A 27,189-nucleotide genomic window follows, 5' to 3' on the forward strand; every position below is an offset into this window, starting at 1 on the left:
CACATAACAGATTATCTCCATGACAATCAAAAAAGAGAAAAGCCCAACATTTAAGCCTCTCTTGTTACATTTTAGAGACTTTAAAACACATCATGTAAAAAAACCCAAGCCTGTTTGGTGCATACATTTCATGTAAATGTTTCATGGCAATACTTCAGGTTAAATTTTTCATTCAGAAATGCTTTTGAAATGTGTATCTCTAGATACAGCCTAGTCACATGTAAACACTTGAATGCAATTCTATTGAAGTATGGTACTGATTGTGTTGGCCTCATCCAAGCATCCAGATGTTCAGCACAAAGGAAAACATTAAAGCAAATCCATGTTCAAAGTTTGCTACACAAAGAGAACACAGCAAGGGATGTGTCTCTCAGTCATTGCATGAAGATATATAACTAGACTAATATTTTTACCAGACTGCTATAATAAATAGCAATACAATAATTTAGCTAATTATACATTATATTATATAATAAAATTTATACTAAAGTATAATTTTATATGCATGTTTAAAAAAATATAAAAATTGATCACTGATTTTCAGACAAACTACTGATAAGCATATCTAGAAAAAACTGCTTCTAGACCCCAAGACATTTGACTTCAGGGAAAGAGTCTTATAAAGCAAGAAAAACCATGACAAAACAGTTCCTGTAACACTTATAATATTCATCATCATACCTGTAACTACATTCTACTGGAAGTACAAAAGTTAAACTTTTTCTATCTGTTAAAGGTCTCAGATGCTCACCCTACTTTTGTACATCTCAAAAGCCAAGAAAACTTTGCCATGTCATGAGGACTGTTATGTATATTCAGAAAGCTCCCACTTACCTTCATTCTTGGTTTCAGTATCATCAGGGTTACTTTCACTATCTGCTTCATATCCTTCCTCTTCAGCAAAAAGTTTAAGACTACAGCACTGTGATTCTTCAGTTTCTTCAGAAATATCTCCAGGTTGTGATACAGGCTCTTCTTCAGTATAATGTGTCTGCATAACACAAACAAACTTACCACCTTTGGTCAGAAAAACAAGTCATTTAGAACCACCCAAATGCCTATTTTCTCAAAGCCTACTGGAAAAATAAACAGATTAATCATACCCTTTAGAGAAACAAGATTCTCTTTTATGGATACTTCACTCACACAGAAATTGGGTTCTGCAAAGACAGATGCTTCCTACCAGCTACCTGACCCAAGCTTTGGTAAGCAGGTGGGCAGTTCATCAAGAGTAACTATTTCCAAAATCACTGCCACCAGAAACATGTGCCCTGATATTCACCCTAAAGTGAAAACCTCTCTGCAGCCACTCAGAGCAGTCATCAGCTCTGTCTGAATCACTCTAGGAGTTTGTCACAGTTTGTTGTGAGATGAGAGAGTGAAGAGAGAGTCAAGTTTCAGGTATGTCCATAAAGCTGAGCACAGTTTGCTCCTTCCTGGGGCCTGGCTCATTCCTCAGCAGTGAGTGTGAGGAGAAAGAACCAGCATTCACCTGAAACACTTAGAGGAGAACCAGAGAACCCATCTCCAACAGCCACAATAACCAGGCACATTTAAACACGTCCATTCAGTTTTAAAACAGACTCAACAAAATGAACCTGACCCACTAAGCCTTCCAGCACTTGGAATGAGGTTACTTCATCTCTGCTTCATACCTTTTCGATTTTTTCTTCGGAATGATCCAGATCAGCAGGAAAAGTGCCCAAAGCAACACGGAGTAGGGAGTCAAACAGTGGCTTTGCCAGGTCAGTTTCTATCACTTTGGACTGAGCAAGCTGCTCTCTGATTTGAAGCAAGAGATCATCAGCACCAGTACTCTGTGTTTTGGGAGGGAGACAGCCAAAACAATAGCATGATGTTTAACAGAAATGGTCTGGTACTTTCATTTAAGAACTTCTGATTCCACCTACACTACTCTGACTTCTCAGCTAAAATCCTCAGACTTCAGTCTCTTGCAATAAATAGATTCATCCTCTCTGTCATTAGATATTCGGTTGGTTAAGCAATTCGCATAATGATAAAAAAACTCAAAACTGGCAACCCACTGTTTCCCAAACACTGCAAGTGAAAAACACTGTTTCAAAAATTAACGTCTCTGAAACAGTTCCAAGTACACAGCACTTTCGGACAACACCACAATATTACTGGGGAGACAAACCACACAGCAGCTGACAAGCCCAAGTTCACAAAAATCGGTGAACAGACAGACCTCCAGTTCAGTTCCCTCCTGTACCTAATGCCTCCTGCTTTCAAAATTCAAATATTAATTAAAATATTAAAGAAGGTGCCTTCTGTGAATTAACAACTCTGTGGAACACTGAATTAGTTCACCTCTAAGGCTGATTATGCAGTAGGGCTTTTTAGGTGTCCTTTCAGTACCTATACTCTCCAATATTCTTCTTTCTGAAGTGCCATGAATGCTCAGAGCATCCAAAGCACCACGTGTGAGTCACTGTGTGCAACACTTCCAGCTCTGCTTCAATCCCACCTCTGTCACACACGTTCTCTACTGAATGCCCTTTCAAAAAGTCACCATTCAAATCCCAGCAGCTCAGACAGCCCCTGGGGAATGTGGAACTGCAAAAAAGGCCTAGATGGAGCAAAACTCCCCCTCAAAACCAGGCCATAGCCAACAAGAAAAAAAAAATATAGGTGTAGTCAGCAAGTAATTGAGAGCTGCCAACATCCACTCCTGCTTTTGTGGTCAGGGGAAATTATCCCTTTGCTCTAGTCAGGACCATTTTATTCAGAAAAACAAAATCTTCATCTGCCAAGATCAGTCTTTCCTGGGACTCAAGATGCATTAGACCAGCAAAAAGCATTTGATGTTGAGTTTGGCCCTTAGGTATATGGTTAGAACCCTGTCCCAAACTAACAGATACATTAAAAAAACCAAAAAATAAACCAAAAATACAGGTCAAAAAAGTAACCCAGGTAAAAGCCTGGGTCACTCTGCCATTCTGGAAGGCTCTCTGCCAGCCCCCAAGAATCAGGCTATTGGCATCAACCAACCCAAAAGCATGGAAGACAAAGATCATGTTGGAGAACAAGCAGGGGGCTGCAGGGCCCTTACCAGCATTTTGCTCAACAGAAAAGGGGAAGATTCCTCCTCAGCAACAGCAACTTCCAGTTTGTTCAGCCACCCACTCCCACTCTCTCATGCCCACTTACCACCACCCTGTGAGTACCAAGCACATCGTTTACCTGAATGCTCTCAGTATGCCCCAAAGTGTGTGGTACCATAATAATACATTCAGCAATATTGTATGTCACAAATATGAGCAAAGTAAGCTAAGGGAAGTTGCAGAGTACCTGGTGAAATATATCTACTTCCATCTTCTGCTGCATGATACTTGCACTGTGTAGACAGATGGTCAGCAGAGCTTCTAGAAGTCTGATACCTTGAAGTGCCCACTCAGTCTCTTCTCTTGGTGAAATCTTCACCCCTTCAAGTCTGGCAACTGAAGTGTGTTCCCTGCTCAAAGGGCTGTCACAGGAGACAGATTCAGGCACCAGCAGCTCTGCACCACCAAGATGGTCTGAACTATCAAGCTCATATTGTGTCACCCCTCTGCTTTTAGCCAACTGAACAGAGTCATCCTTACTGAGAAGATCACCACCAGGGCTCCCATGTGAACTTCTGCTGCTTTCACTCAGTACTCTTTCCCTCTTCTCTTGCTCCTTTTCTTTATTTTTTGGAAGCTTCTGAATTATCAGGATCAGTAATCTATGGCATGCTTCAAAGCCACCAAGTCTATGGAACTGTCTCTGAAAAACTGAACTACACAAATAGATGCAACGACACATGGACCAAATATCTGCAGCCCTGTGAATATGCTCCAGGGAGGGCAAAGCAAGGCTTTCCAGAGACAGATATGGTAACTTGTGGCCTAGTGGCTCACTTGCTGTACTGTCATACCCTGATGTATCTTCAGAGTCATTAGCTGAATCCAGATCACCATCTGCTTCTTTACTTACACATAAAAAAGCAACACAGAGGAACAGGTTTATTGTGTTGATGTGAATGTCTTGGCTCACAAACTTTTTCTTTTTTGGGTAAGCCTCTTTCAAACCAGCATAAAACTTGCTCAGGCTTTGAGGAACTTCTGAAACAGGATGCTGGCTACAAAGAGAAGCAGGCAAGTCAGACACAGACTCCTTTTGTTCACTGGTCAGGTCTTCCAGTTCTGGCATTGCTTGGTCTTTCTGCTGATCACCAAGGCTGAGTATCAAAGTTTCTAAGACTTTCAAAGAATAGTTTCTTAAAGTGTCCAAGTAATTTAACTCAGTCATTTGATTCACTCCATTACAACTCAGAAACAAGTCTCTGATTACCCTGCAAGAGAAAGCATGAGAGTTATCCAGTAAATCAGCCACAAATTCGTGTAGTTCAGATGACACCTTATCCAAACATAACTGCTCTACACACCTGACTAACACCAGGGACTGATCATGTTTAAACTAGTTGCTATAAATTGCTGTAAACTGTAAATAAAGAGAGGAGCAACTTGTTTGCAGTAATGTAGAATGCTAAGTAAATCTGGTAGAATCACCCATATGGTATTAAAAACTCACTTTTTTGGTGGTTTGTGTGTTTGTTTTTATTTTGTTTTTTAAATACAGTGTAGGAAATATTGATTATATACTACATTTGTTTGTAAAACTTCACCTTTCCTGCCCTCCCATCTCCTTCCCACAGGGTCAGCTTTTACTTTAACAGTTACACACATTAGAATCAAATGAATCATGTACTTATTTGTTTCTTTCCATCTTGAAGTCAGTAGGTAATAGGGAATCTTAAACTTTTTAAATACAAACTTTACTTCTCTTGCCTCCTTGCCTCTAAGTGCACTTTCAAAAATTAATAGCTTCTGGCACAGCTTAGATTAGAATAAAAGCCAAAAATATCAGACAATCCTTTACATGAACTGGAATACTGGTCTATTCTTTGTAATTGTCTCATATAACCCTACTGAAGTTCAACTTCATTGTATCAGAACTCCAACAAAAGAGATCAGAATCTCTCCTGGACAAACAGACACATTCGTATTCTAAATAAACTTCCATATATGGTATTAAACAACTATTTCATCAATTCAACAATAAATAGGAAAGTTTCTATTTCATGCCTTGGAAGAGTGTTTGAGGAGTTTGGTTTTTTAAAGAAACTTAAACAAAAACATGTTTAAATAAACAGGAATTTATAAATTAGGGAACAGTTATTTCAAAACAGTTCCCTTTGAGAGTAAAACTCTCAAGCCTTGCTTTTGAAAGGTGGTTTCTATGAATACCATTCTCAAAGGTATCAGAAAAAGTAGTCTAATTCCCACAGAATAATGACATATCAATCTTTTCAACATTCCTGACTCATTTTAACATGAGGAATGAGGAGGCAACGAGGATGTCACATCAGCCACAGATTTTATGTCTTTATCAAGACTGTAGTTCTTCTGTAGAGATCCCTCACCTTCTGTGCTTTGACTCTATACTTAAATCTTACATTATTCAAACATTTATCTTGCTGCTTCCCCTGCAATATCCAGAATCCTACAGTCCAAATAAACTTCTGTTCTGCTCAGTAACAAGTATCCAATGCTCTGTATATAATTAGCATATTTTCCATTAATAAACAGAAAAGCAACCAACCTGGATTTAAGCAACATGGGGAGTGTCTGCAAATAAATCTGAAGTACTTCAGAAGGCAAACACTTGCTAAGGGAACTGCAGGTGGTTTTATCAGCTGTAGTCAGTCCAAGCTGCTGAGCATGACAAGCCAGCTCAACCCCTTTCTGAAGCACGGGATTATAAATGCAGTTGTAGAGTTTCCATTGGACCACTGCATTTCCCTTTTGAATCAAGTGGCAAACATGGCTTGCAATCTGCATGCCCCGTGGTTTGTCTTCTTCAAAAACAACGTCCTGATAAGCCTCCAGTGCATCCCATCTCAACAACATATCTTCAGATCCACTGCTAGGCAGAATCCCCTGAACTCTGCACGATGAACTAGATGCAAGACCAGCATCACTCGAGTTGCCCTGCAAAGCATCTTCCAGCTGAGCAAGCTGATCACAGTCAATAGTACATATATTGCATGATGCCTGCATTATTTTTGGAGAAACTTCTGCTCCACCCAGTTGATCCAATATAAACTTGTTAAGGATGTTCAATATGTGCTGCTGAAGGTTTTTTAATGTTGGCAACTTGGAAGCATGAAGCAATGGGATGATCACAGACTTTGGGTCCATACAACAGCATATTCCTACGTTATGTACACCTGAAAGAATCTGAACACAAGTACTGCTCAGAGAAACCTGTTGTAACAAGTGCAGACATTGGTGTGCACACACAGCGATGCAACAGCATCTGTCAGGATAATGAACTTCTCCATCAGAAGTTTCAAAAGGGTTTTTGGAAACTTGGTTTTTAAAAGCAGATACAGAGAGCCCAGAGAGATCTCTGTGGTGGTGCATGAAGTGAGAGTACTCGCATCGTCTGTGCCTCTTTCTTGTACACACTGACTGATGGAGCTGCTCTGATTTCACTTTTTTAACAGTGCTGATTATCTTCAGGATGCTGTTGATGAGGCCTTTCAGATGCTGTGAGGCTTCCCCAGCTGCTCCCTCACTCTTCATACATAGCCATTCCATCTGAAGCACGGTTACTTCAAACAGCTTAAACCCCTGATGCTGTATGAACTCATGAACCAGATCTATAGCCTGGCTGAAGTAGAATGGGTTGGATGCTGCACTTTGGAGGCAGCAGATCAAAATCTGCAAGACCCCTTCTATAACCTCAGGTAGAAGTAAAGCTCTGTGACGATATCTAGACAAAGTGAAGTCATCCTGAACTGGATGCTGTGGTGTCTTCTTGTATCCTGAAGCAAAAGGATCAGGTTGCTTTTCCAAGCAAAGTCTGATTTTTAATGCTGCTTTAAGTAAGTCCGTTAAATTTCTTCGTAAATTGTCAGGCATTGTTTCTGTAATGCCAATATCTAAAGACATAAGATGCAGGACTGTTTGAAAAAGCATCCTTTGGATCAGAGCCACGGGTTCTTCTGTCCACCCTGTAGAAACTACTTCATTTTCTGTGGAACAGTCTCCAAATCCTGATAAGAATTCAGTCAATGTGGGCACCACGCTAGCTGAAAGAGCAGAACTGTGATTCAAAGTCACATCAAATTTGCACACCTTCTCCAGGAGTGACAACAAGACACGGCATAAGTCAAAAGGAGAGTTATCCATCTTGTTCTCAGCAATTCCTGCAGCTGACTCATTCAGAATCTCTGGGTTTAGCTGGGGTGCTGGAGTGACCTGGCTGGAAATTCCTAGATTAGGGGCATCAGGATTAGAATTGGGCATCGTTTCCGCAGGGAGGCTGTCAGTTCCACCTACAAGGTGGCTGTCCCTAACTGGGTATGTTAAAAAAGGCTGCAGTAACTGGGAACGTCTGTGTCTGGTTGTTCCAGTGCTCTTGTCATCAGAGTTGGCTTCTGAATCTGAAGTGGACAGTTGGGACCTCCTTGCATCCCTCACAGAGTACCTCTGGGTGGGTTTGCGCAGCCGCCCGCTCTTCCGAGACCGAGGCTTTGGTTTTCCACAGGTCTGAAGGGATGAACGGGCACTTCTATCCAAGCCCAGCTTTTCCTGAGTTGATTTCATGGAACTGGAATTATTCTCTTTGGTCAGGAACATGTCTAGTGTATAGGGGATATCAAAACCTGTTGAAACAGAAAGACAACAAAGTAAAATTAAAGGAACATTCAGGGATGTTATAATATTTGAAGTGTTTTCCACAGTTTTATAGTTTGATACCTCCAGCTTTAAACAACATAAGAAACAAATCCATACCTTAACAACTCATGGTTTTGCCTATACTTATGTCTGAAATTTTCAGTACTACCAAAGTCAGCAACAGTTTGTCTTTAGGAACCACCCTGGCTATTTTCAACACCTAGAGAAATTAGCTGATTTTCTAATTAAGGTTCAACAAAAATGTGCTAGAGGGTTTCCCAGAAGATTTTGGTAGGCAGAGCTACCCCATTCTCTTAAGAAAAGAGGTTAAAGGTGGACTAAGGCCTTTTAGAAAGCAAAGGAAAGAACACTTGGTCTGAAAATCTTTTGGCCTGTTGTAGATCTGATATGAAGAAACAATATAGCCATAAGTCCCTACTTAAATCCAGTTTAAATTTGGATAAGTTAGACATGCTAATACCATAGAGGTAAAATATGAATCAGCAGGATATTAACCCTGACATCTCCCCCATTATTTAGCTATGGAAATAGTTTTAGGTATTACTCAAAAAAATGTGTATTATGTGTATACATCTCACTGTAAGCATTGCCACATGGTCCTAGCTCAAGGAAAAACTAAGGGCAAGGAAAAAGAGTCACTTTTCACATCTCAGCTGCTATAGGAACTGGGTGCCTTACCTCAAAGCCCTCTTAAAATACATGAAGACAGAATTATGGCAATAGAAAAAAAATTATTGTACTTCAAAACTGTGTGGGTCTTCAAGCATATAGACCTCAGCCCTTAATTCAGCATTAAGAGTTCCAAACAGAAAATCCAGAAAAAGTTGTCCCTGACTATCTTAAAATCCACAAGAGGGAGATAGGAAGGGATAATCTTTAAGATGCTGAATATTTCCACAAAAGCCAAGCCAAAAGAAAAGCTTACAAGTAAGCAGCATAAAATTATGAACATAAAATTTAAATCCAATTCAGTAGGCAAGAAGATTTTGAGGTATAAAGCACAAGTATTTCCATGTCATTTGTGTTGAACAAACTGTTGGAAAAGTAGGGGGAAAAAGTCCCTATGTTCTTGGATAAAATTAATTATTTTTAAGTAGGGGGAGAACTGTAGCTGGATGTTTTGGGCAGCCAAATACCAACTGTAAAATAACTAATATCTAAACTTAAGTTTAGTATTGAGAAAAATGTGACAGTGAACAATAACAGCTCCCCAAACCCCACACCATAGCTACAATCATTAATTAAACTAAAAGAAAAAATGTTTCCATGTGCAAGCATGACTGTGTCTTGCTGCTTCATGAAGTCAGAGTTGAGCTGCTTAAGAAACATGAAGGAAAACATGAAGCAGGAAATTAACCAGGAGTACTTTAATCTTCCTGCACAGAAAGAAAAAGGCTGCCTGATATAGGTGGATAAAGACCAAGAGAAAAAGGAAAATTTTAGTGCACAACGGATCCATCCATGTTTATTTATTCAGTACTACAAAGGAGACAGCTGTAGAGGTAGCAACTGTACATTATGCATAATGCAAAACCAGAACATCTTAAAACCTATTTATACAACAGCATTACAAGCTAACCCTGGAAAAGTCATTAAGCTCTCATAAGAGAACCAAAATTATTTTTTTTAATTTGATCATGCTCACAGGAACATGAAAGAAAGATGCAAGTGAGCAAGCAAAAATCAATTATATAAAACCAGCACACCAAACACTTCAGTTCTACAAACATGAACAAAAGCCTTCAATTTGCAGGAGTTTAAAGAAAAAAAAACATTGGGAAAACTTCAGATGAGTCCTTACAAGCTCTCAAATATATAGTTAACTTAATTTGTTTCATCCTCTGTTTTATCATCTAATGGGGAAAAGAATGCATCAGACAAATATGAGCCAAAAGAAGAAACAAACAAACAAACAAACACTAATTATCTGGTTCAGTTTTTGCAGTGTTTATTTTACATCACCCCTTTTTTTTCTTAAATTCATTTTAAACACATTCTTTGGCAGATGACCCTTGTGAGGAGGTTTCTCAATCAGCCTATCAGTCTGACACAGAACATCATATTTTGTAAGGAATGCAGCTCAGTTCTGTTCATAATCATCCAGAATTATTCTATTTTCAGGGCATGCCTCTCTGATAACATTGCACTTCTTTCATACTCTGCCATCCAGTGCTTATTCTTTACTTCCCACTTTTTCAATTTTAAAAGCCTGTCTTGTTCTGCCTCTGACAGTGTCAGCATGCAGCACTTGGTTTTTAGGAAAAAAAAAAAATCAGTATGTTTTTCCCCTTCTACTCCTCATTAAAAACTTCACATTAGCAAAAATATCAATACTCCTTCAAGTCTCTTTTCCCCCCAGATCACCTACAATGAACTATTTTACATTATAAAACATACCTATTGCTTTTTCTTCTTGGACAGGGATTTTCCACACTAAGGGCAGCAGTGACAGGAGGAGAGTCAGAAGTTCTTCCCGACATGTCAGCTCCTATGTTGGAAACAAAAATAGAAACAAAAGGGTTTGTACTTTTTGAGAACAAATTAACTATTAGCTATTAAGCATCTGATTCCCTATGTCTCTCTGCTGGTTTATGCACTGAAGTCATCACCTAACTGCAAAGAGTGCTATAATTATTAACTAGAGCCAATCAGAAAGCATCCAAGATATTTATTACCCCTCTGCAGCTGTTTCTATACAAAGCTCTCCTAATCATTCTTTTTGAACAAATTCCTCACCCAGAGAACAAAACCAAAGAAGTCAAAAGCAACTGATTTGTTGATTTAAACAACACCCACACGAAGGCAAAGACATGTTTGAAACTTCTGTAGCTAACAAATACAACTTTGAAGAATTCAATGGGAAACACTATACTTTCTCCAAAATAGGACCTTTAAGCAAACAATTACATTTATCAATAAATGTTACTGACTCACAATAAAGAGATGAAGTTCTGTGGGAGCAAAGACATGACTCCTAATTCAAAAAATAGCATAATGACTAAAAATATCCTACTGGGAGTCTGGACTTCAACACTAAGAATGTCAATGCAAAAAGAAGCAGTAGAAGGCACTGAATTTAATTGCAATTCTTTTATTGGCTGTTATGCAGCACCAAGAGAAAGGAATTTTTTATCTCTAGGACTGAAACCATTCTTTTTTCAAAAAAAGAAAAACACCCAAAACCTGACTTCAGTGTTTTGGCAGTTATCATTCAGGGATATGCAGCTGAAACAACATCTTCCTCCAAAAATCCAAGGTAGCAATGAAATTAAATGTATGGGAGATAAGCAGTAGATATGTATTTAACTATAATGATATATACTATATATAACTGTGTTTCAAATTGCAGTGGTACACTTTCAGAATGTTATTTCTTCATTAGAAATGTTTCTACTCCTCCCCTCTTAGATTTATTTCCTCAGGAAGTAATTGCTGAATTGCTGATGTTTCATGAACAGCAGAAGCTTTTTTCCCCTTCTACTTCAGAAATGGGTTTTTATGGGCCGAGGCACTTGGAATCCATCTTTTTATTTTTACACCAAAGTCAGCTGTTTTTGCAGCAGCCTGTGCAGAACTCAGGTGACACCTAGAAACCCCTGGCTTTAAAATTAGTAAGGATTCTTCTTAGTAATTATATAAAATTGCAGCCTTGTGGGTTTACTGTTCAGGCAGAGCACCTACTGGAATCCCAAACCAACTCAGCAGACCTGACTGGAGTCTTAACACAAGTCACTTCATGAAGGAAATGCAAGCCTCAGAGAATTTGACCAGCATTAACAACTGACATGATTTAAGACAAAGGCTGAGTAAACTCAACCAGGATTCACTTGGTTCATTATTTTAAAACACTGGGATATGCTGTTTCAAAGCACAAAGATTTAATGCCTGTAACATCCTACTCACTGCTTTCTACATATCTGATAGCACTGAAGAGGAAGGATAAGAGAGAGAGAGAGAGAGAGAAAAAAATGGACAACTGAAGCTACAGGGATGTGCGCTACATTTTTTTATTATATCAAAACCAGCATAAACTGATCAACTCTTCTACAAGTCTCTGTTTTGGGATAAAGCTACAAAATATTTGCTTTCCATTACGTTCAAGAGCAAGTTCCTTAACACAGCAAAAATACATCTCATGGGCCACAAACAAAGTAAAAAGATCTATTTTTAATTTTATTTCTTTAAACCAGGAGAACCTTCTCAAACTGAAGAATAAAGTGCAGCTGCAACATATCCTTCACAATTAACTCATACACTCTGCCATAAGAAGGCAAGGAAATCAGCACCAAGAAGAGCATGAGCCAAACCTCTTCAAACACAGCCCAAGCTCAATGCAAAGATTATAACCAGCTAAGAAAAATCATCACCTGATCAATAGTAGAGTTCAGTGTGGTAAGCAAAATAAATCCACGTCCTTGAACCAAATATTGTCCCAGTGCTGCCATGTGAGTTTCTTCCTCTTCATCTTCCTTGGCTTCTGCCCTCTGGACCACAGCATTGCAGAGTCTGTTGACATCCGTCAGGAATTCCCGTGCCAGTGAGTTACTGGCACTGCTCATGTCTGAGCTGCAAGCAGGGGAAAGTAAAGATATTAAATCCATCAGAAAATACATTCCATGCTGGAAAAAACAACAGGGGAAGAGAGGAGCATTTGTTCCCTGCTCCCAGCAAAGGATGGAGTGTCTGTAGGACTAAGGAATCAATATACCAGTGTAGGATAGAAGGGAACAAGAGGATGAACTTAGAGGACTTGATTTATTCCTGTGAAATTTTAGCAAACAGCCCAAAACCCCAAACACTCATTTTGTAAGCTCATTAAGTCAAAGCCTGTAACACACAGCATTCTCTCACTGCATAAATGAAAGGTGATGACTTTGTTTCAGCTTTTCTTTGTAAACTAAATGCGAGCTTCAACCTTCATCTCCTTTTAAAGTTACTTGACCTGAAGGATAAGGGGAAAACAGGTAACTCTTACACAGCATTGCACAGAAATCATCTTCTTTAATAGTTTATTTTAACACATTCTCTTCTACCAGGTTATGAATTCCAACAGCATGCAGAGTACTTCAAGGAGGGGATGGGGAGGGGAAGACCAAATGGGAAGCAATCACTACTACAATGTATTTAATCCAAGATTGGATGCTCATGTTCAGGAGAAAATACTTAAACTATTGGTACTGATTCCCAAACTGATTAATTTTGCCTTAGATGATGCACACAAGGCACTCATGCACTTGGTCTCTTCACTATCTTAAAAATACTTTTATGCCACACTATTCTTTGATTGGTCAGCTCTGGTACACACTGAAAAGTTTAAAAGAAATAGTGAGAAAAATGCAATTAAAAAACTCAAAAGGATCCCTGAGGAAGGCAGAACAAAACCAAGAACCAGTGATGGCAGCTACAGAGACAAGAACATCTAATCCACCTAAAACCTACTTAATGAATGCTATGACATATTTAATTCTGTATAAAAGGCTTAAGTAAAATGTTCAGAACTCTTATTTTCATCATGTCCAGGCACAGAACATGCAAAAAGAGAGCAAAACAACTTTCAACATTTAAACAGAACAGGTGGATTAATACTGCCTGATCAAAGCTCATCTATGTGCAATTATTAGGTAAAAAAGAAGACCTTGTAAAAGGGAGCAAGTTTGTTAGCACTAATGGCAAAGAAAAAAAAAAAAGCTCCTTTTAACAGCAAGACTGCTGACACTTGCACACATTCACTGTAAAAGTAATGGGAAAACTCTTACCAGAATTACTTTTCCAGCTTAACACATTTATCTTCTATGCAGAATTAAAAACAAATATACCCTTGCTTCACCTTTTATTTAAAAAAGGAAAAATACACCATGGTTAATATGCAATTTCTTTGTTTTTAAAATTAATGTTATGATGGCTATTTAAGTTTATGAAGAATCCTTGGGGAGTTTCTAGCATGGTAAAGCTCTACTTTTCACTTTTAGCTTGTGAATGCGTACAACCAAAATCCTATTAGACAGAAATAATTGCTGTAAATAAAAGGTAAGTAATAACATTAATCTGTTTATAACATGTCAAATGAGCTTGGTATGTGAGTTTAAAGAAACAGTATGAATTTTTAGTGGTCACTATCTGCTTACCCAATACTTGAAAAGCACTTGCAGCTGAATGATGGGTAGCATGAGAAACTGAGCTGTGGAGGCAGGTGCTGATGCAAATGTTTTTTAAACCTGTCCTGTTTTGTCCTGACAGACAGTCCATCTTTATTACTTTAAGCACTGGGAAAGGCAGTTTAAGGTTTACTTCATTTCTTACCCCTTTAACCTCCTCCAGTCCTAACAAAGAATCAGAACAGGCAATGAGTGTTGTTTGGGCTTTTTTTACCCTACAAGTAGTACTTGAAACTACCCCTGTTTTGAACTGTATTTAGAAGCAATGACCAAAATCACTCCAGAATGGCCAGAAATAGCATGGCAGTTTCCTTAGTAGGTGTTTTGGCAAAAAAGTCAAAAAAGCCCAAACCCCAAGGTCAGTCTTGGTAAGCTCTGCACAAAGGGCAAAAATATTCTGCAACAACCCAAGGGAAACAATTGCTATAGAGCATGCATCTAGAAATCCTCACCAACCCAAATTCCCTGCTGTAACCTAAACTGTCAAAGGATTTATTAACGTTTCACTCTACAACTTCAAGTTTCTACTTATCACAGTTCCCCTCACTTTGTCAGAGTCTATTTAATCTAAGGAAAAAAAAATAATCCTCTTGAAATACTCTTATTTACTTACATAAGATTAAGGACCTCCTTAACTATGCTCTAAATACACATATGCTTTTGTCTGACTGTTTGAATACTTTCTCTGCTGTTTCATAGAACAGAGACACCAATAATTACAGAAACGAGGTTTACTGCTGCAACCTCTTAGTAATTTTTGGCTACAATTTTCAGCAAGTGCTAATTATTTAGCCATTCAATGCTAATAGGACTCCTTATCAGTCTTCCTCCAAGTTAACTCCAATTTTTTCAACTAATACTAGAATATTTGTGTTAGGTGCTGTTGAGTACATTGTAGCACATTTGTATGGCCAAAACCATGGCTACTGAAGTGCCCAGAAATGGAGATGCTCCAGTTGCAGACTGGTCTGGATGTCAAAACCTCATGCAGTAAATATGGTAAAAAGCCAAAACCACATTTGTTATCACTGGGGCTGTACAGGGCAGTAACCAAAGTCTCAAAACATTCAGCTACAAAGTTTTATAGGTGAGTGCTCATCCATAATTAACTGGGGAGGAAATAGGGGCAGGGAATAGATGGGAATAGAGAAGATGAAAAAGATGGGGAAGAGAAAGAAGAAAAAGCCTAAATTAATTATTTTAGTATTCTCAGGTGACAAATAAAAACTTAAAATTTAAAATTATGACAAGTATGAACATTATATTAAGGGGCTCCTCAAGGAAGGAGACACTGAAGGCTCCCCAGGCAATTGTCCCTAATAACTGCCCCTCTTTGGGAGCTTGGGAACAAAGCTGCATCCACAGCCTCACAGAAAACCACAGATTTATCCATACAGCTAACATTCACAGTTCATTACACCTGAAGAGCTTCAGCAGCTTGCAGGTTTTGCAGTTGTACCAGACTTCATTAGAAGATGTAAAAACACATGCTGGTCCATGTTTTGGTGCCCTTCCACCTTAAACTTCAGTCTCCAGATTTCCTGAACTGCTTGCACTGTTAAATGTTTTTAACATCTATTGCCATGTTATAGCAAAAGGGCAACTTCAACATCATTGGCAAGATAAATTACTATTTTGTTGGTGCTAATGCAAAAAAGACATCAAGTACATCTTCCTAATGCAAGAATTTAATATATAAATTGTGAGGAATTAAGATGCCCTCAATCTACAGTGCAGAAAAAATTGTAAAGAGATACCATGCTGGATAAAGAAGCACTTTTTAGGACTCATTCCAACAAGCAGATAAAACTGAGAAGTAGACAGCACTTCCTTTTCTGCAATTAGGTCTGAAATGAACTGACAGCACACCCATGCCTTTGGAAACAGTTTCAGATATCACCTCATTATTCTCCACATTTTGAAACAAGAGACAGAGCAATACAAGGAGAACTGAGAAATAATTAAGAAGCTTCCAACCAAGCTGCATATGCACAGAGAACCCTCTTCCCTTCTGTGTTTGTCTCCTGACAAGTGATTTGAGCCCTTGAAGAACACTGCTTTACACAGGAGGACTCTGCACCACTCTCCCTGCTGATGCTGTACCCCAGCCAACACTCTGCAGAGGTGGGGTTGTCTTAGGGTTTGTTTTAGGAACAAATCCACCCCCACTCTAAGGTTCTGGCTTGCTTACCAACTTCTATTTCTACTGCAGATTGCAGCACGCTGATACTACACCCTACACAGCACAGCTTTTCATTTTACTACCAGGAAGTTTGGCAGCCAATTTGCTGTAAATAGGAAATGCTCCACTGCAGAGTTTTCCTTTTGTTTGAAGTGACACCTTTAACTGCTGTGGTGCCTGGCAATACAGCAGCAGATGCTATGGAAACACCTGTGCTCAGGCAAAGGGCCTTCAGCTCTCAAGACCTCAGAGATGTCACCTTAACCAGGAAAAACCCCAAAACCTCAAATATCACACAGACTAATCCAGGAAAGAGCAGAAAGAGATCTCCCAGAATCACAGTTCACCACTGCTGTGTGCAGTCTAAATATGACCCTTACACTTTCAGAATGCATAAATCTATCAGGGCTTCAGAGTAGCTATTCCTGAAAAAAAAAATATTCACATTCTTATATTCCATTTCAGTCTCTAGAAAACTGATATTTCATAAAACCCACTAGATATTATTTATTTCTAAAAGGAAAACATCCACAAACAAAAACATTTAACCATGACATTCACATCGAATCTGCCCTCTTCATGCCCATCTTTCTATCATCCTCCTAATTCCATCTGTATCATATCTGCCCTCTGTCCCCTTTTTCTGCACCAGCTCTCAAGGGACTTTTTTTTTTTCTATTTGCTGCTGTGGTATAAATACATTTCCTGCACTTAAAACTTGTATTTTCTATAGACTTATTTCCATTTTTATGGTCTTCCTCATCAGCTGAGTATCTTAAAATATAAAAATGTCTTGTACTTACTTTATTGGACTTTAAGCATTTAAAAGAAAATACCAAAATGTAAATAATTTAAAAGATGGAATATAAAAATAAGACCAACACAGCAGTTCTGCATACTGAATCATGATTATACTAACTTTATGCAGAGCTAATAATTAGATGGTATTATCACTAACATCAGTGCACTTTAGGATATGAAGGAAATGCAACAAAAGGGTCAGAGTTAGCCCTCTGTACAAGGGTGAACTGAGCCTTTTACTTGGTTATGCTTTCACCAATGCCTTGCCCAGAAAGGCCTGGAATGTCCAGCAATATAATAAAAAGTGGTAATTACTGAACTAGTACAGCAGCATTGTAATACAGCACTAAGCCACAAGAAGTCAAAATCCCATAATACTAACAAATACTTTCAGTAACTGTTGGCCAACAGCTACAGCAAGAGAAAAGGAAAAGCAGAAAGTCTGGTGGTGGCCACCAGTTTACACAACAGCCTAAAACCAGCCTAAATTAGTGCTCTAATAAAGCTGCCTCCCCACACTTTTTTTTTTTAAAAAAAAAAAGTTGGTTTTATATGTGAATTTTCTTGTACTGGCAAAAAAGGAACTACTTAATCCACCTCTGTTGTGAAGTAGATGTCAATAAATTTCTCCAAATTGGTTACTAGTAAATAGAGCAATCTACAGTGACCATGCTGCTGAGTTCATCCAGCTGCACAGTCAGGGCTGAGGGCCTGAGCAACACAAAGTGATGATGTACCCAAGGTGCTTCTCATGGCATATGAGCCACTTTCAAGCCTTAATTTCCTGTAGCTCACCATGAGATCTTCAATAAAAGCAGCCTTGCCTACCAGGTTGTATGAGTATCAAACTGCAATAAAGCACCAATATCCAATCTCATAAGAAGAATGAATTTATGAGAAGCTATTTTACAGAGCATGCAAGGATGAGCAGAGAACATCCAGCTACATGAGTTGTTCCTTTATTTAGCTTCCCTGATTTGTAACCCCTTAAATCATTTTAACATTAATATTACAATTAATTAAATCCCACTGACTTTGGGGTTAAACTTCCAATTTCAGATCAGGCTTCCATTGGCAGAGAGCAAGAGGCATAATGAAGAGCACCAGCAGGTTACTCACACCAAAGCACTGCACTCCAGGGTTACTCACACCACAGAGGCTTTTGCAGCTGCAGCACAGATTACAGCAACTAAGAGTATCTTGTTAGTAGCAGACACTAAATCTAAATGCCTTCTGTTCAAGGAAATTTGCTAACAACATAACCAAGGGATGCTTCAATTTGTTCCACTGTGCAAAATGGAGAATGAAAAGAAAATAGAGCATGAGAGAGAGAAATCCTTATCTAGCACAGCTGGGAATAAAACTGGAACATACCCTGTACTGATGCCTTCAGGCCTGTACTTGATGCAAGTAAAGCCTCAAACTGGTGCACTGCTGAGATGAGAGTTCTTCCCTCCCTGTACATTTACTGTCATTCAAAATTTTAAAAAGGGTGCAAAAAGACCCAGCTGACCTGGCCAAAATGGGTTATGCAGGAGGAGCAACACAGAAGCCTGTAATAAAACAGGTACCTGCAATTAAAGCAGAGCATCAGCAAAAAGCCTGAGATGCTTTCATGCCTGGTTTTACCAATGCAAGGCCACAAGCCAAAAGCCTAGCTTGCAAGAGGCAGTGACCATTTGTTAACCATTCAACAACTCCCTGCTATTCAAAAACACAAGTAAACAAGAGCAAAACCAAGACACTTCAAATTTGGTTCATTCTCAGACATGCCAGACAACACTCCAGCTCCACTCCTCCTACTTACTCTTCATTTCCAACCACTTCCTGCTCTGTGCTTTGCTTTTATTAACTCTTTGGGCTTACAGAAGCAGACAACCTATTAAAACTCCTATTAAAATAGGAGTAGTGCTGCTCCAGCCATTGGGTTGCATATGAACAGCAACATCCTCACATAGAGATTTTATGATAAGACTAAAGGTAGATGTGTAAGAAAAGGGAAGGGAAAAATCTGTTGGCAGAAAACCAGAATGTTTTCATGTTGTCTTATCCTAGGCTTTCCATACATAAATACCTACTTGACATACCTGACTCTTATTTAGAAAAATATTAGGTGAGGTTAAGATTTTTAAGAGTCCTCAGTGCAAAGTTTTAAGAAGTGTTCACTGTAATGATCAGTGAGCATAGTGCAACAGAACAATTCAGTATCAACTGTGTGCCAAGAAGACAGCAGCAGAGATAAAGTGATCAGTGCTAGGAAACCTTTTCCTAAAATTCAGCAGGCTGTGATCATGTTCTGCCTTGAGCTATGAAGATCTGTCTCCCATTTACAGGTTATCAACAATTTCCTCCGAGTCTGGATGAAATATCACTGAGACAGAATCAATGGCAAAGAATCCCACAAGCTGGCTGTGCATTACAGAAGTGCTTTGGGACAGCTTCTCTACACAGCCTGGAATTTTATTTAAACAACATTAAACATCTGTGAATGTGTTCTTGTTAAGCCTGAAGTCAAGATTAGAGATGATTCATCTACAAGATAAAAAGTACAGCACTACTGAAAGACAGGCTTTCAAATAACCACCTACACACTCCAGTAACACATTAACTCTGAACATACTCTAGGCTCAAGTTTCTAGCCACATGAAATCAAATCCAGTTCATTTAAAATTTGCATATTTCAGACAGTGCATGCAGGTGCAGAGAACAAACATTCCTAAGAATAGACATGGGGAAAGCTGGGGACCTTTGAAGATAATTTCATCATTAACTGTACTAAAAACAAATATGCTTGCTATCATGGGAACCAGCCAAAACACACTGAAGAAGAGGATATCAAGTTTCTACAATACCACCACAACGTTAGAGACAAGGTTTTTTAGGAAACAGGAACATGAGGATCTGTTCCAGACCCTATCTGAAGGGCTGAGGACAATGACTGCAAGAAACACATGGTACTAGAGAACAGAACTGACAAAAAACTCAGCACTCACAACCACACCAGTATGCAGACCACATTGCCACTACCTGAATATCATTTTAAACAGGTGTACCACTCAAACTGTGATCTGGAGAACCATTAAAATATTTTTGTAATTTATAATATTGTAAATTTTGATTGCACCAACACTCAGAGGGATAGAAGAGGCAAAAAAAGTCAAACATTTTCATTAAGTGCTTTTACTGAAGGGATATGAATGAGTAAAGGTTATTCCTGAAACTGAAAGCTTCTCTGACTACTGTTAGAGGATTAAAACTAGAAAGTGCTTAGGATAAATGTTGGCATTGTGTCTGAATACCCACTAAGAGCAGTTAAATAAGAGGAGAAGGTCAATGATCAGAGTTTAAAAAGGTCATTAGTGGGCAAAAGACCGATTTTGCTTCTGAGACCTCTAAAACTAGTCAGCAAAGCTAGGAATTTCTATTAGTAAGCAGATGCTGGTAAGACAGCAGGTAGCAATTCTGAAGGTGGTATTAAAAAAATAATATAATTTACCTAAACATCCAAGAGTTTCACATACAGTTACTCCTTTTAAGCTCAGTCTGCCAGCATCTTAACAAAGTGCAAACATTTGTTTGTTACAGGGAAGCAGACTATATTTCTGCCAACTTTTATGGCAAAGAGCTTTTTGCTCCAGCTGTGCTGACCTTTCTTGCACTTAACTGGCCTCAGAACACCCAGTCAACAGCTGAGAGAACTACAAGCAAAAGGACTCCAGTAACATCTCATTTTACATAGTTTTTCCTGTGGGCAAAGAAGGCATAAACGTGAGGATTAGCAGAGATTGTTCAGTGCTTGCTCAACCACTCAGACACAGCCTAGCAGGCACTAATCTGCCACAACCTTTTGCAAACCACCATTCATTACTTCTGCCCTCCACTTCCCACCTCTCAAATTATCCAGAAGAGGAAGACAGATTTCACATGTAAGCAAGAGTAATTCCCACGGTACTTCAACAAGCTCAAAAAGACAAACAAGAGTCACAGGGCAAGCCTCAGATGATTGCAGTGAGCAACACAAGCTCAGAAGTGTAGAAGAAAACCCTGTTTCAGTGTTTCAGCACTTAAGGGTGCCAAGATACAGCATACCAAGACTTTGCTACACTGATCATTGTATTACATACCTGTTCCTTCTTCAATATACATATGCTAATGGATTTTGTGTTTAATTTTGTTCCATCTTGCTCTCACACCCAGCATCAGATTTGAGATGTATCTTCACACAGAGCACAGTGTGGTTACCTAAAAAAAAAATAAAATAATTTAAGAAAAAACAACACACTAGCAAGACTTACACTTCTCCTCTAATACTACCAAAACCCTGCATTTCCAGAAAACTGGGATTTTAATCAGACCCCAGGCTGTAAACATGAACCATAAAAAGCCAGTAGCTCACAGCAAGAAAAATCAAGACTGCACACAGCATCTTTTTCACCTTCCCCTTCACACATTCCAGTATCACTTCTCTGCAGTGTTTTTATCTGCACTAATTTCAAAAAGTCCTGAAAGATATGTTGAAATGCAAGACCTGAATCTAAATAGAGGAAAAGAAAATCTGGACCCAGTATATCCCATGCTGCTTTATCAGCTCTTCTCAAGTGATCCTGAGAGCTGCAGCAGACACTCTTGAGAAGCAGCTCTGGTATAGTTAAATCAGACAGCTCAGCCCACCTGACAGCTCCTAGCTAGCAAGAAGGGATTCCTGTTCCTTCCCAGCAACTCTTGCCTTCCTCTTCCTCCAGCACTGCACTCATCCAATTCCTTGGCAATGCAACTCACCCCCACAGGTCTGCAGAAAAGTAGTTTTTTCCAGGTGGAGTTTGTTGTGGCATTGCCATGTTGAGAGATGATGCAGTTGTTACTGACAGCAAAGGGAAGAGGGAAGGAGGGAGATTTTCCTCCCCTCCACAGTAACCAGCTGCTCAATCAGCTAAGCCAGCTCAGAGAAATCAGTCCAGGTGACAGAAGAGAAATAGCAATGGATCTTCTACCTGATATGGTCCCAGTTTAAAACCAGGTGTATCATCTCCAGTTCAGTGCTATCACAACAGCTGACAGCTCTGAAAACACCACTTCAATTACTTTATGCTATCTAAAGGCCTATGAACCTTCATCAAGCAATAATTTGCCAGAACAGACATTCTCACCTCTGAACTAGAAGAGAAAGAAAGACCTAAAATAATCCCACACAGATATATATACAGAACCATCCCTCCACTGCACACTGAAATTCTTCTCCAACATTATAATCCAATTTTCCAACAAACATAACAAAAAATACAACCTTCAAGTTGAATCAACAACATGAAGTAATGACATTTCAGGCAAGGGCTATGAGAATTCACTAAGGAAGCCTGACAACTCCTTAAAAAGGAATAAAAATAGGTATTAGTGAGGTCTTGTTAACCACAGTTGCTCACTCCAAAGAACTTAAATTCCCCCACAGAGGACAAGCAAGCATGTTCTGGAAGCAAGTGCTTCCTGGTGTGACAGAATCCTCTTACAAAATAATCATTTCACCCGATGTTCCCTCTGTGCCCTTCTGCCCACAAAAGGCAAGCATCAAAACCAATTTTGCTTCAGAATTCCTCCCCATGTGATGTTATCTTAAAGAGAGACCACCATCACAACAGCAAAAATCTTCAAATAGGAATGAAATTAGATCCCTGCACAAACTGCAAGGCTGTACACGTGTATATTAATACAGGATGCACCATGGTCTATTAAAGAAATCAACAATTCAGAACTGAGAGCTTTCTGAAGTGTTGGTTCATATTACACACTATTTGCTTATGCTCTTTGAGTTTAACTGTAAGGAGAACTATAGAAAAGGAGCAACTTCTAAGTGTTAAGAATGCAGTTTCTCTTTTCTAATGTTTACATATCAGGTGTCTTACTTTCCAACAGATCCTATGCTATTTTTTCAAGGTGCTTACAGTCTCTCTTCTTAATGCCTTAAATTGCACTGAAAACTGATGCAGAGGCACATGAAAAGCCTACTAAGGACTAAGAAAAAGGGGGAAGCAAAAGGAGTATTTAAGAAGAATCTTAGTTAGATGGTTACTAATTTAGCAGGAAAACTTCACAAAATGAATGAAACATATTCAGTGGAAAGTGTCTTTAAGTAAGGTAAAAAAAAATAACGGGGAAGGAGAGGGAAAGCAGGAAGGGAGTGACATTTAAAAAGCTCCCCTTGAGAAATCTACAGTCTTACAAATTCAAGGCATGACTGACTTTGAGGTCTCATTTACTATTACTTTTGGTTTTAAAAGATTCTCAGAAGATCTCTTGCAAGATTCTCTGTCCAAAGTACACTGAGGAAGAAGGAAGATTAAAATACCCTAGGAAAAGTTGATTTTTCCTTATCTGAGAATGCTTTCATGCATTATTACATTCTTGTTTCACTCTATATTAAACATCTACCAGAAACCCTCAGAGCCACCAAATTACAGATTTTCTAAGATATCCAAGAGGATATTTTCTTCTTTGCCCTGTTGGTCTGAAGGCCTACAGTAAAAGGCAAAAAGAAAACTCAAAAGTATTTTCCTACCTCCTTACCAAGCTCTAACCCTGTTACAATAGAAGCTCCATGCAGGCATGGTATCTTGTCCAAGCAAATTTAGATCATTCCTCCAGGACTCAGTTGTTTCAGACATCTCTTTCCTACTACTTTGCATAAGATTACAATATACATGACTAAAACAGATCTCCTTGCTGGTTTTCCTCCCAAAGGCTATCCCAGCTCCTCATAAGCAACAGTGTAATTCTGCTAGTGACAAGCTTGTACCACTAACTCCATGTTTCTTTAGATCTTTATATCCGAGTCTTTCTAGATCCTTATATCTGAGTTTTACTGATTAATGTGGCACTGTAAGTAAAATGGAAAAAGTAATCTCCCATTCCAAATTTTTTTCTAGACAGTTTCCATTTGTTACCACATTTAGATGCTATTCCAACTTCTAACATGCAGCCATCAGAGCCACTTTATAAATTTCTTCAATTGCTCTCCTGTCTCTTACAAAATATGTTGGATTCCCGTTGCCAGCAATGCACCTGCTTCCCCTCTCACTGCATGGGTAAGCAAAAGGCTCCTCTTCTGTTTTTGACTTTGGGGATATCAGATAATGTCCAATTTTTTTTTTCATCAGAAGAGTAACCTCACACACTCTCCACATGCCCAGAGAATACCTCAGTGCTTCTCTGTGCGCTCCGTTTAACAGACTTTAAAAAAAACAACCCAAACACCACCCAGGTGCTGAAGTGCCGCGGCCGCTGCATTCCACGGCCCCCCACGTTACCGCCTTCCCGTGAACTGCCCACATTTGCTTTTCTCCCGTTGTTATCTCCCGTCTCCAACAAACTCTTGGATGTTGACAGCGGGGTTTTGTGCTCCGGTTGTGCCCAAGCACAGGGCAGAGCCCAACCCGCCCCGACGCGGTGCCGGCAGCATCCCGGTCACAGCGGAAGGCACGGAGCCCAACCCCGCACACGCGGGGCTCTACATCGCCTTTGGGATAAAGGCAGAGCCCACGGGTTCGTAAGAAACCCACACACCGCCTCACACCAAGCACGGAGACAGCTCCGACTCCGCTCCTGAGGACCAAGAGGACCCGCAGCACCCACACACACCCACCCACCCTCCCGCCGCGGCCGGGCCTCTCCCCCCGGGCGGCCTCGGGGCGTGCAGAGCCCCGCCTGTGCCTCCGGCAGCCGCTTCTTCCGCCTCCCGCAGCCTCCGCCGCGGCCGCCCGCCTGCCCTGGGTCACCGGCAGCGATCGCCGCGCATCTTCCCGCGCCGAGGCGGCAGGCGCCGGCTGACAGCCCTGCCCGCCCCACGCACCCAGGCTCCCGGCGACGGCCTCGGCCCGCGGCTGAGCGTCCCTCTGCGGAGACCAGAGCGGGGCCTGTGCTCGCCCAGCTCCTGCCTGCCCGCCTTCCCTCCCTGGCCTGCCCGGCACCGCCAGCCTGGCCTCCCACTAATCCGAAGGCGGCGGTGTCCGCCCCTCCCTTACCCGCTTCTCGCTCCGCCGGAGCCGCCGCTCCTCACCGCCCTCTCCGCTCTTATCCCGCTGACAGCGTCCCGGCAGCCCATGGCGGGAGGGCCCGGCCTGGCTCGGCCCGGCCCCGCCGCGCCGCCCGCCCCCGTCGGCCTGGCAACCGGGGCCCGCCCCGCCTCCCGCCCCACCTGACTCCTCCGCTGCTGCCGACAGTGGCTCGGACGGAGGCTGAGAGGCCTCGGGGCGGGCGTGTGGGCCGGGCCTGGGGGTGCCTCAGCGGGATGGGGGGTGTGCACCGGGCCTGGGGATTCCTCAGTGGGATGGCGGCGGCGGGAAGGCGCTGGTGGAATCCCCTGCTGCAATCCCCGCGCTGTGCCTGGGTTCGGCGGCTCCGCTTGCCGCTTGGGTCGAGTCGGGTCGGTTCGTGCCGTGGCTCCCTGCCTGCTCCTCCCGCTGCCGATCCCGCCGGTGCTTCCCAAGGAAAGGCTGAGCCGCTTGAGGCCACCGCCGCCCCCTCAGCTTTGACGTCAAGATGTAAAAGGTTCTGCAGAGGGTGTCACGTAGCGGTACCCGGCAGGCAGGTTGGCGTCAGTGCCAGCACAGGCGGAGTCCGTCTGCCGAACCGAACCGAACCGGGATGCGTTACCCACTTGGGGGGAAAAGGCCCCGGGTTCGAGGGGGTTTGTCGTGGCACCTGCCCTGAGCTCATTCTCGGAGCGGATCCACGGTCTCGGCGCTGGGCTGAGGTGGCTGGAAGGAAGGAAGGAAGGATGGCGCCGAACGCTGCCCCTCAGCTCCCTGTCAGAGCTGGTTCACAGGTCCAGATAAATCCAGGATGTATCCTGATGCTCTGTCGCTGCTCTCACCCTCTCTGGGAATTCACCTTGCGCAGTCAGGGCGCTTGCTGATTTTTGGGAAGTGGCAGCACTACGTCCCAGGCCATGTGAACAAGCACATCATCATGCTTTGTGTTTTCATCAGTTGTTAGGTTTGGCATAACCTTCCTGATTCTTGAAACCAGGGAAAGGCACAGGGGGTGTGCAAGTGCCCTGACCTCAGTGTATCCTTCTCACACCTCCCCTTGGTCCTTGGCCTCTGCCACATTCTGTGGAGGGGCTTTGCTTCAGTGTCCCAACCATCACCCCAGGGCCTGCTGGCTACCTCAGTGGCATACTGGGCTTGTAAAACTTAAGCCAGGCTGCCTGCAAGGATTACATGGATGGATGGAGCCAGATCTTGGGAATCCTTCAGACAGCGAGATCCCAGGACCCAACTGCCAAAGTCAGTTTAGATACACACGAGGTAACAGCAGTTAAGTCTTGCAAGAGTCAACTTCAACCTGCCTGGATATTCCCTGTGTACACCCTGCTTCTTGTACTCTATTTATGGCTGTGTTTTTTATTTTTCCCCTTGGCACCTGCTTTGGCTGCTGTTCATGCTGGATCTCCCTTTACCTGCAACAAGGAATCTGTCTCTCTCAGAAGGGCACAGAGCTAAATGGACCTCTGGTCCCAGCCAGGAGAGCAACTTCACAGCAAGGGTTAGACCCCAGGATAGTGCCTTTCCCAGGAAGTTAGGCACCTAGATAACACCTCTACACATAAAAATGTCTTAAATCCCTGAAAAAAATGTCCTGGACAAGTGACACTGGTATTCCACTAAAACCAGAAAGGTCAAGGAGCTCAACATGCTGCTCTGCTGCTCAGTGAAGTACCACAGCACAGCCACAGAGCTGCAGGCACAGAATCAGAGCATCATTAAGGTTGGAGAAGACCTCTAAGATCATCAAGTCCAGCCTTCAACACCAGCAGCCTCAACTGTTACCTCCATGCATATTTTTAATACCTCCATGGGGCTGGAGATACTCACCCCATGCCCCCAGTTGGGTGCCCACCCCTGGGAAGATCATAGCTCAGACAGACAAGTGGCCCCCAAGGGCACAGAGCTCCCTTCAGTGGACACAGGGAAAAGTTAGGGATTTTGGGAAGCCTTGATGTCCTGCACTTTAGATGGAAGTTGGTTGCTAATTCCAGCAGACTAAACCCTACTTTTAAGCCAGTTTATTTTAAACTCCTGGAGAATGTGGTAGGGTTTTGTCTGGCCTGTCCTGGTCTGCACTTACTGGAGTGGAAAGTGAGCCAAGATTCCCACCCTACCCCTGGGCTCAGGAAGATTTTGCTCTGCAGCAATGTTCGTGTGAAGCTGCTACACTTTCTGCAGCTGAGAAGAAAGAGAAATCTCTTACTTCTGAACCAGAGCTTCCTGTTTACCAAAAAAAGAAGAGATAACAGAATTTTATCTTC

General features: G+C 41.3%; 1 protein-coding gene across 1 annotated transcript in view; it reads right to left on the minus strand.

Annotated features, from left to right (window-relative positions):
* The window catches only part of LYST (lysosomal trafficking regulator), a 74,414-nt gene extending 49,426 nt beyond the window's left edge, over nt 1-24,988 (minus strand). Inside the window, exons 1-8 of the mRNA XM_030447801.1 lie at nt 24,902-24,988; nt 21,014-21,131; nt 12,119-12,317; nt 10,149-10,239; nt 5,647-7,717; nt 3,313-4,336; nt 1,656-1,817; nt 835-991 (exon numbers count right to left, since the gene is read on the minus strand). Coding sequence (XP_030303661.1) covers nt 835-991; nt 1,656-1,817; nt 3,313-4,336; nt 5,647-7,717; nt 10,149-10,239; nt 12,119-12,310 — 3,697 coding nt within the window. The 5' untranslated portion in view covers nt 12,311-12,317; nt 21,014-21,131; nt 24,902-24,988. The remainder of the gene's footprint in view (nt 1-834; nt 992-1,655; nt 1,818-3,312; nt 4,337-5,646; nt 7,718-10,148; nt 10,240-12,118; nt 12,318-21,013; nt 21,132-24,901) is intronic.
* Nucleotides 24,989-27,189: the final 2,201 nt, after the last annotated feature.

This window comes from Calypte anna, chromosome 3 (assembly GCF_003957555.1).
Source record: "Calypte anna isolate BGI_N300 chromosome 3, bCalAnn1_v1.p, whole genome shotgun sequence".
NCBI classification, from domain to species: domain Eukaryota; kingdom Metazoa; phylum Chordata; class Aves; order Apodiformes; family Trochilidae; genus Calypte; species Calypte anna.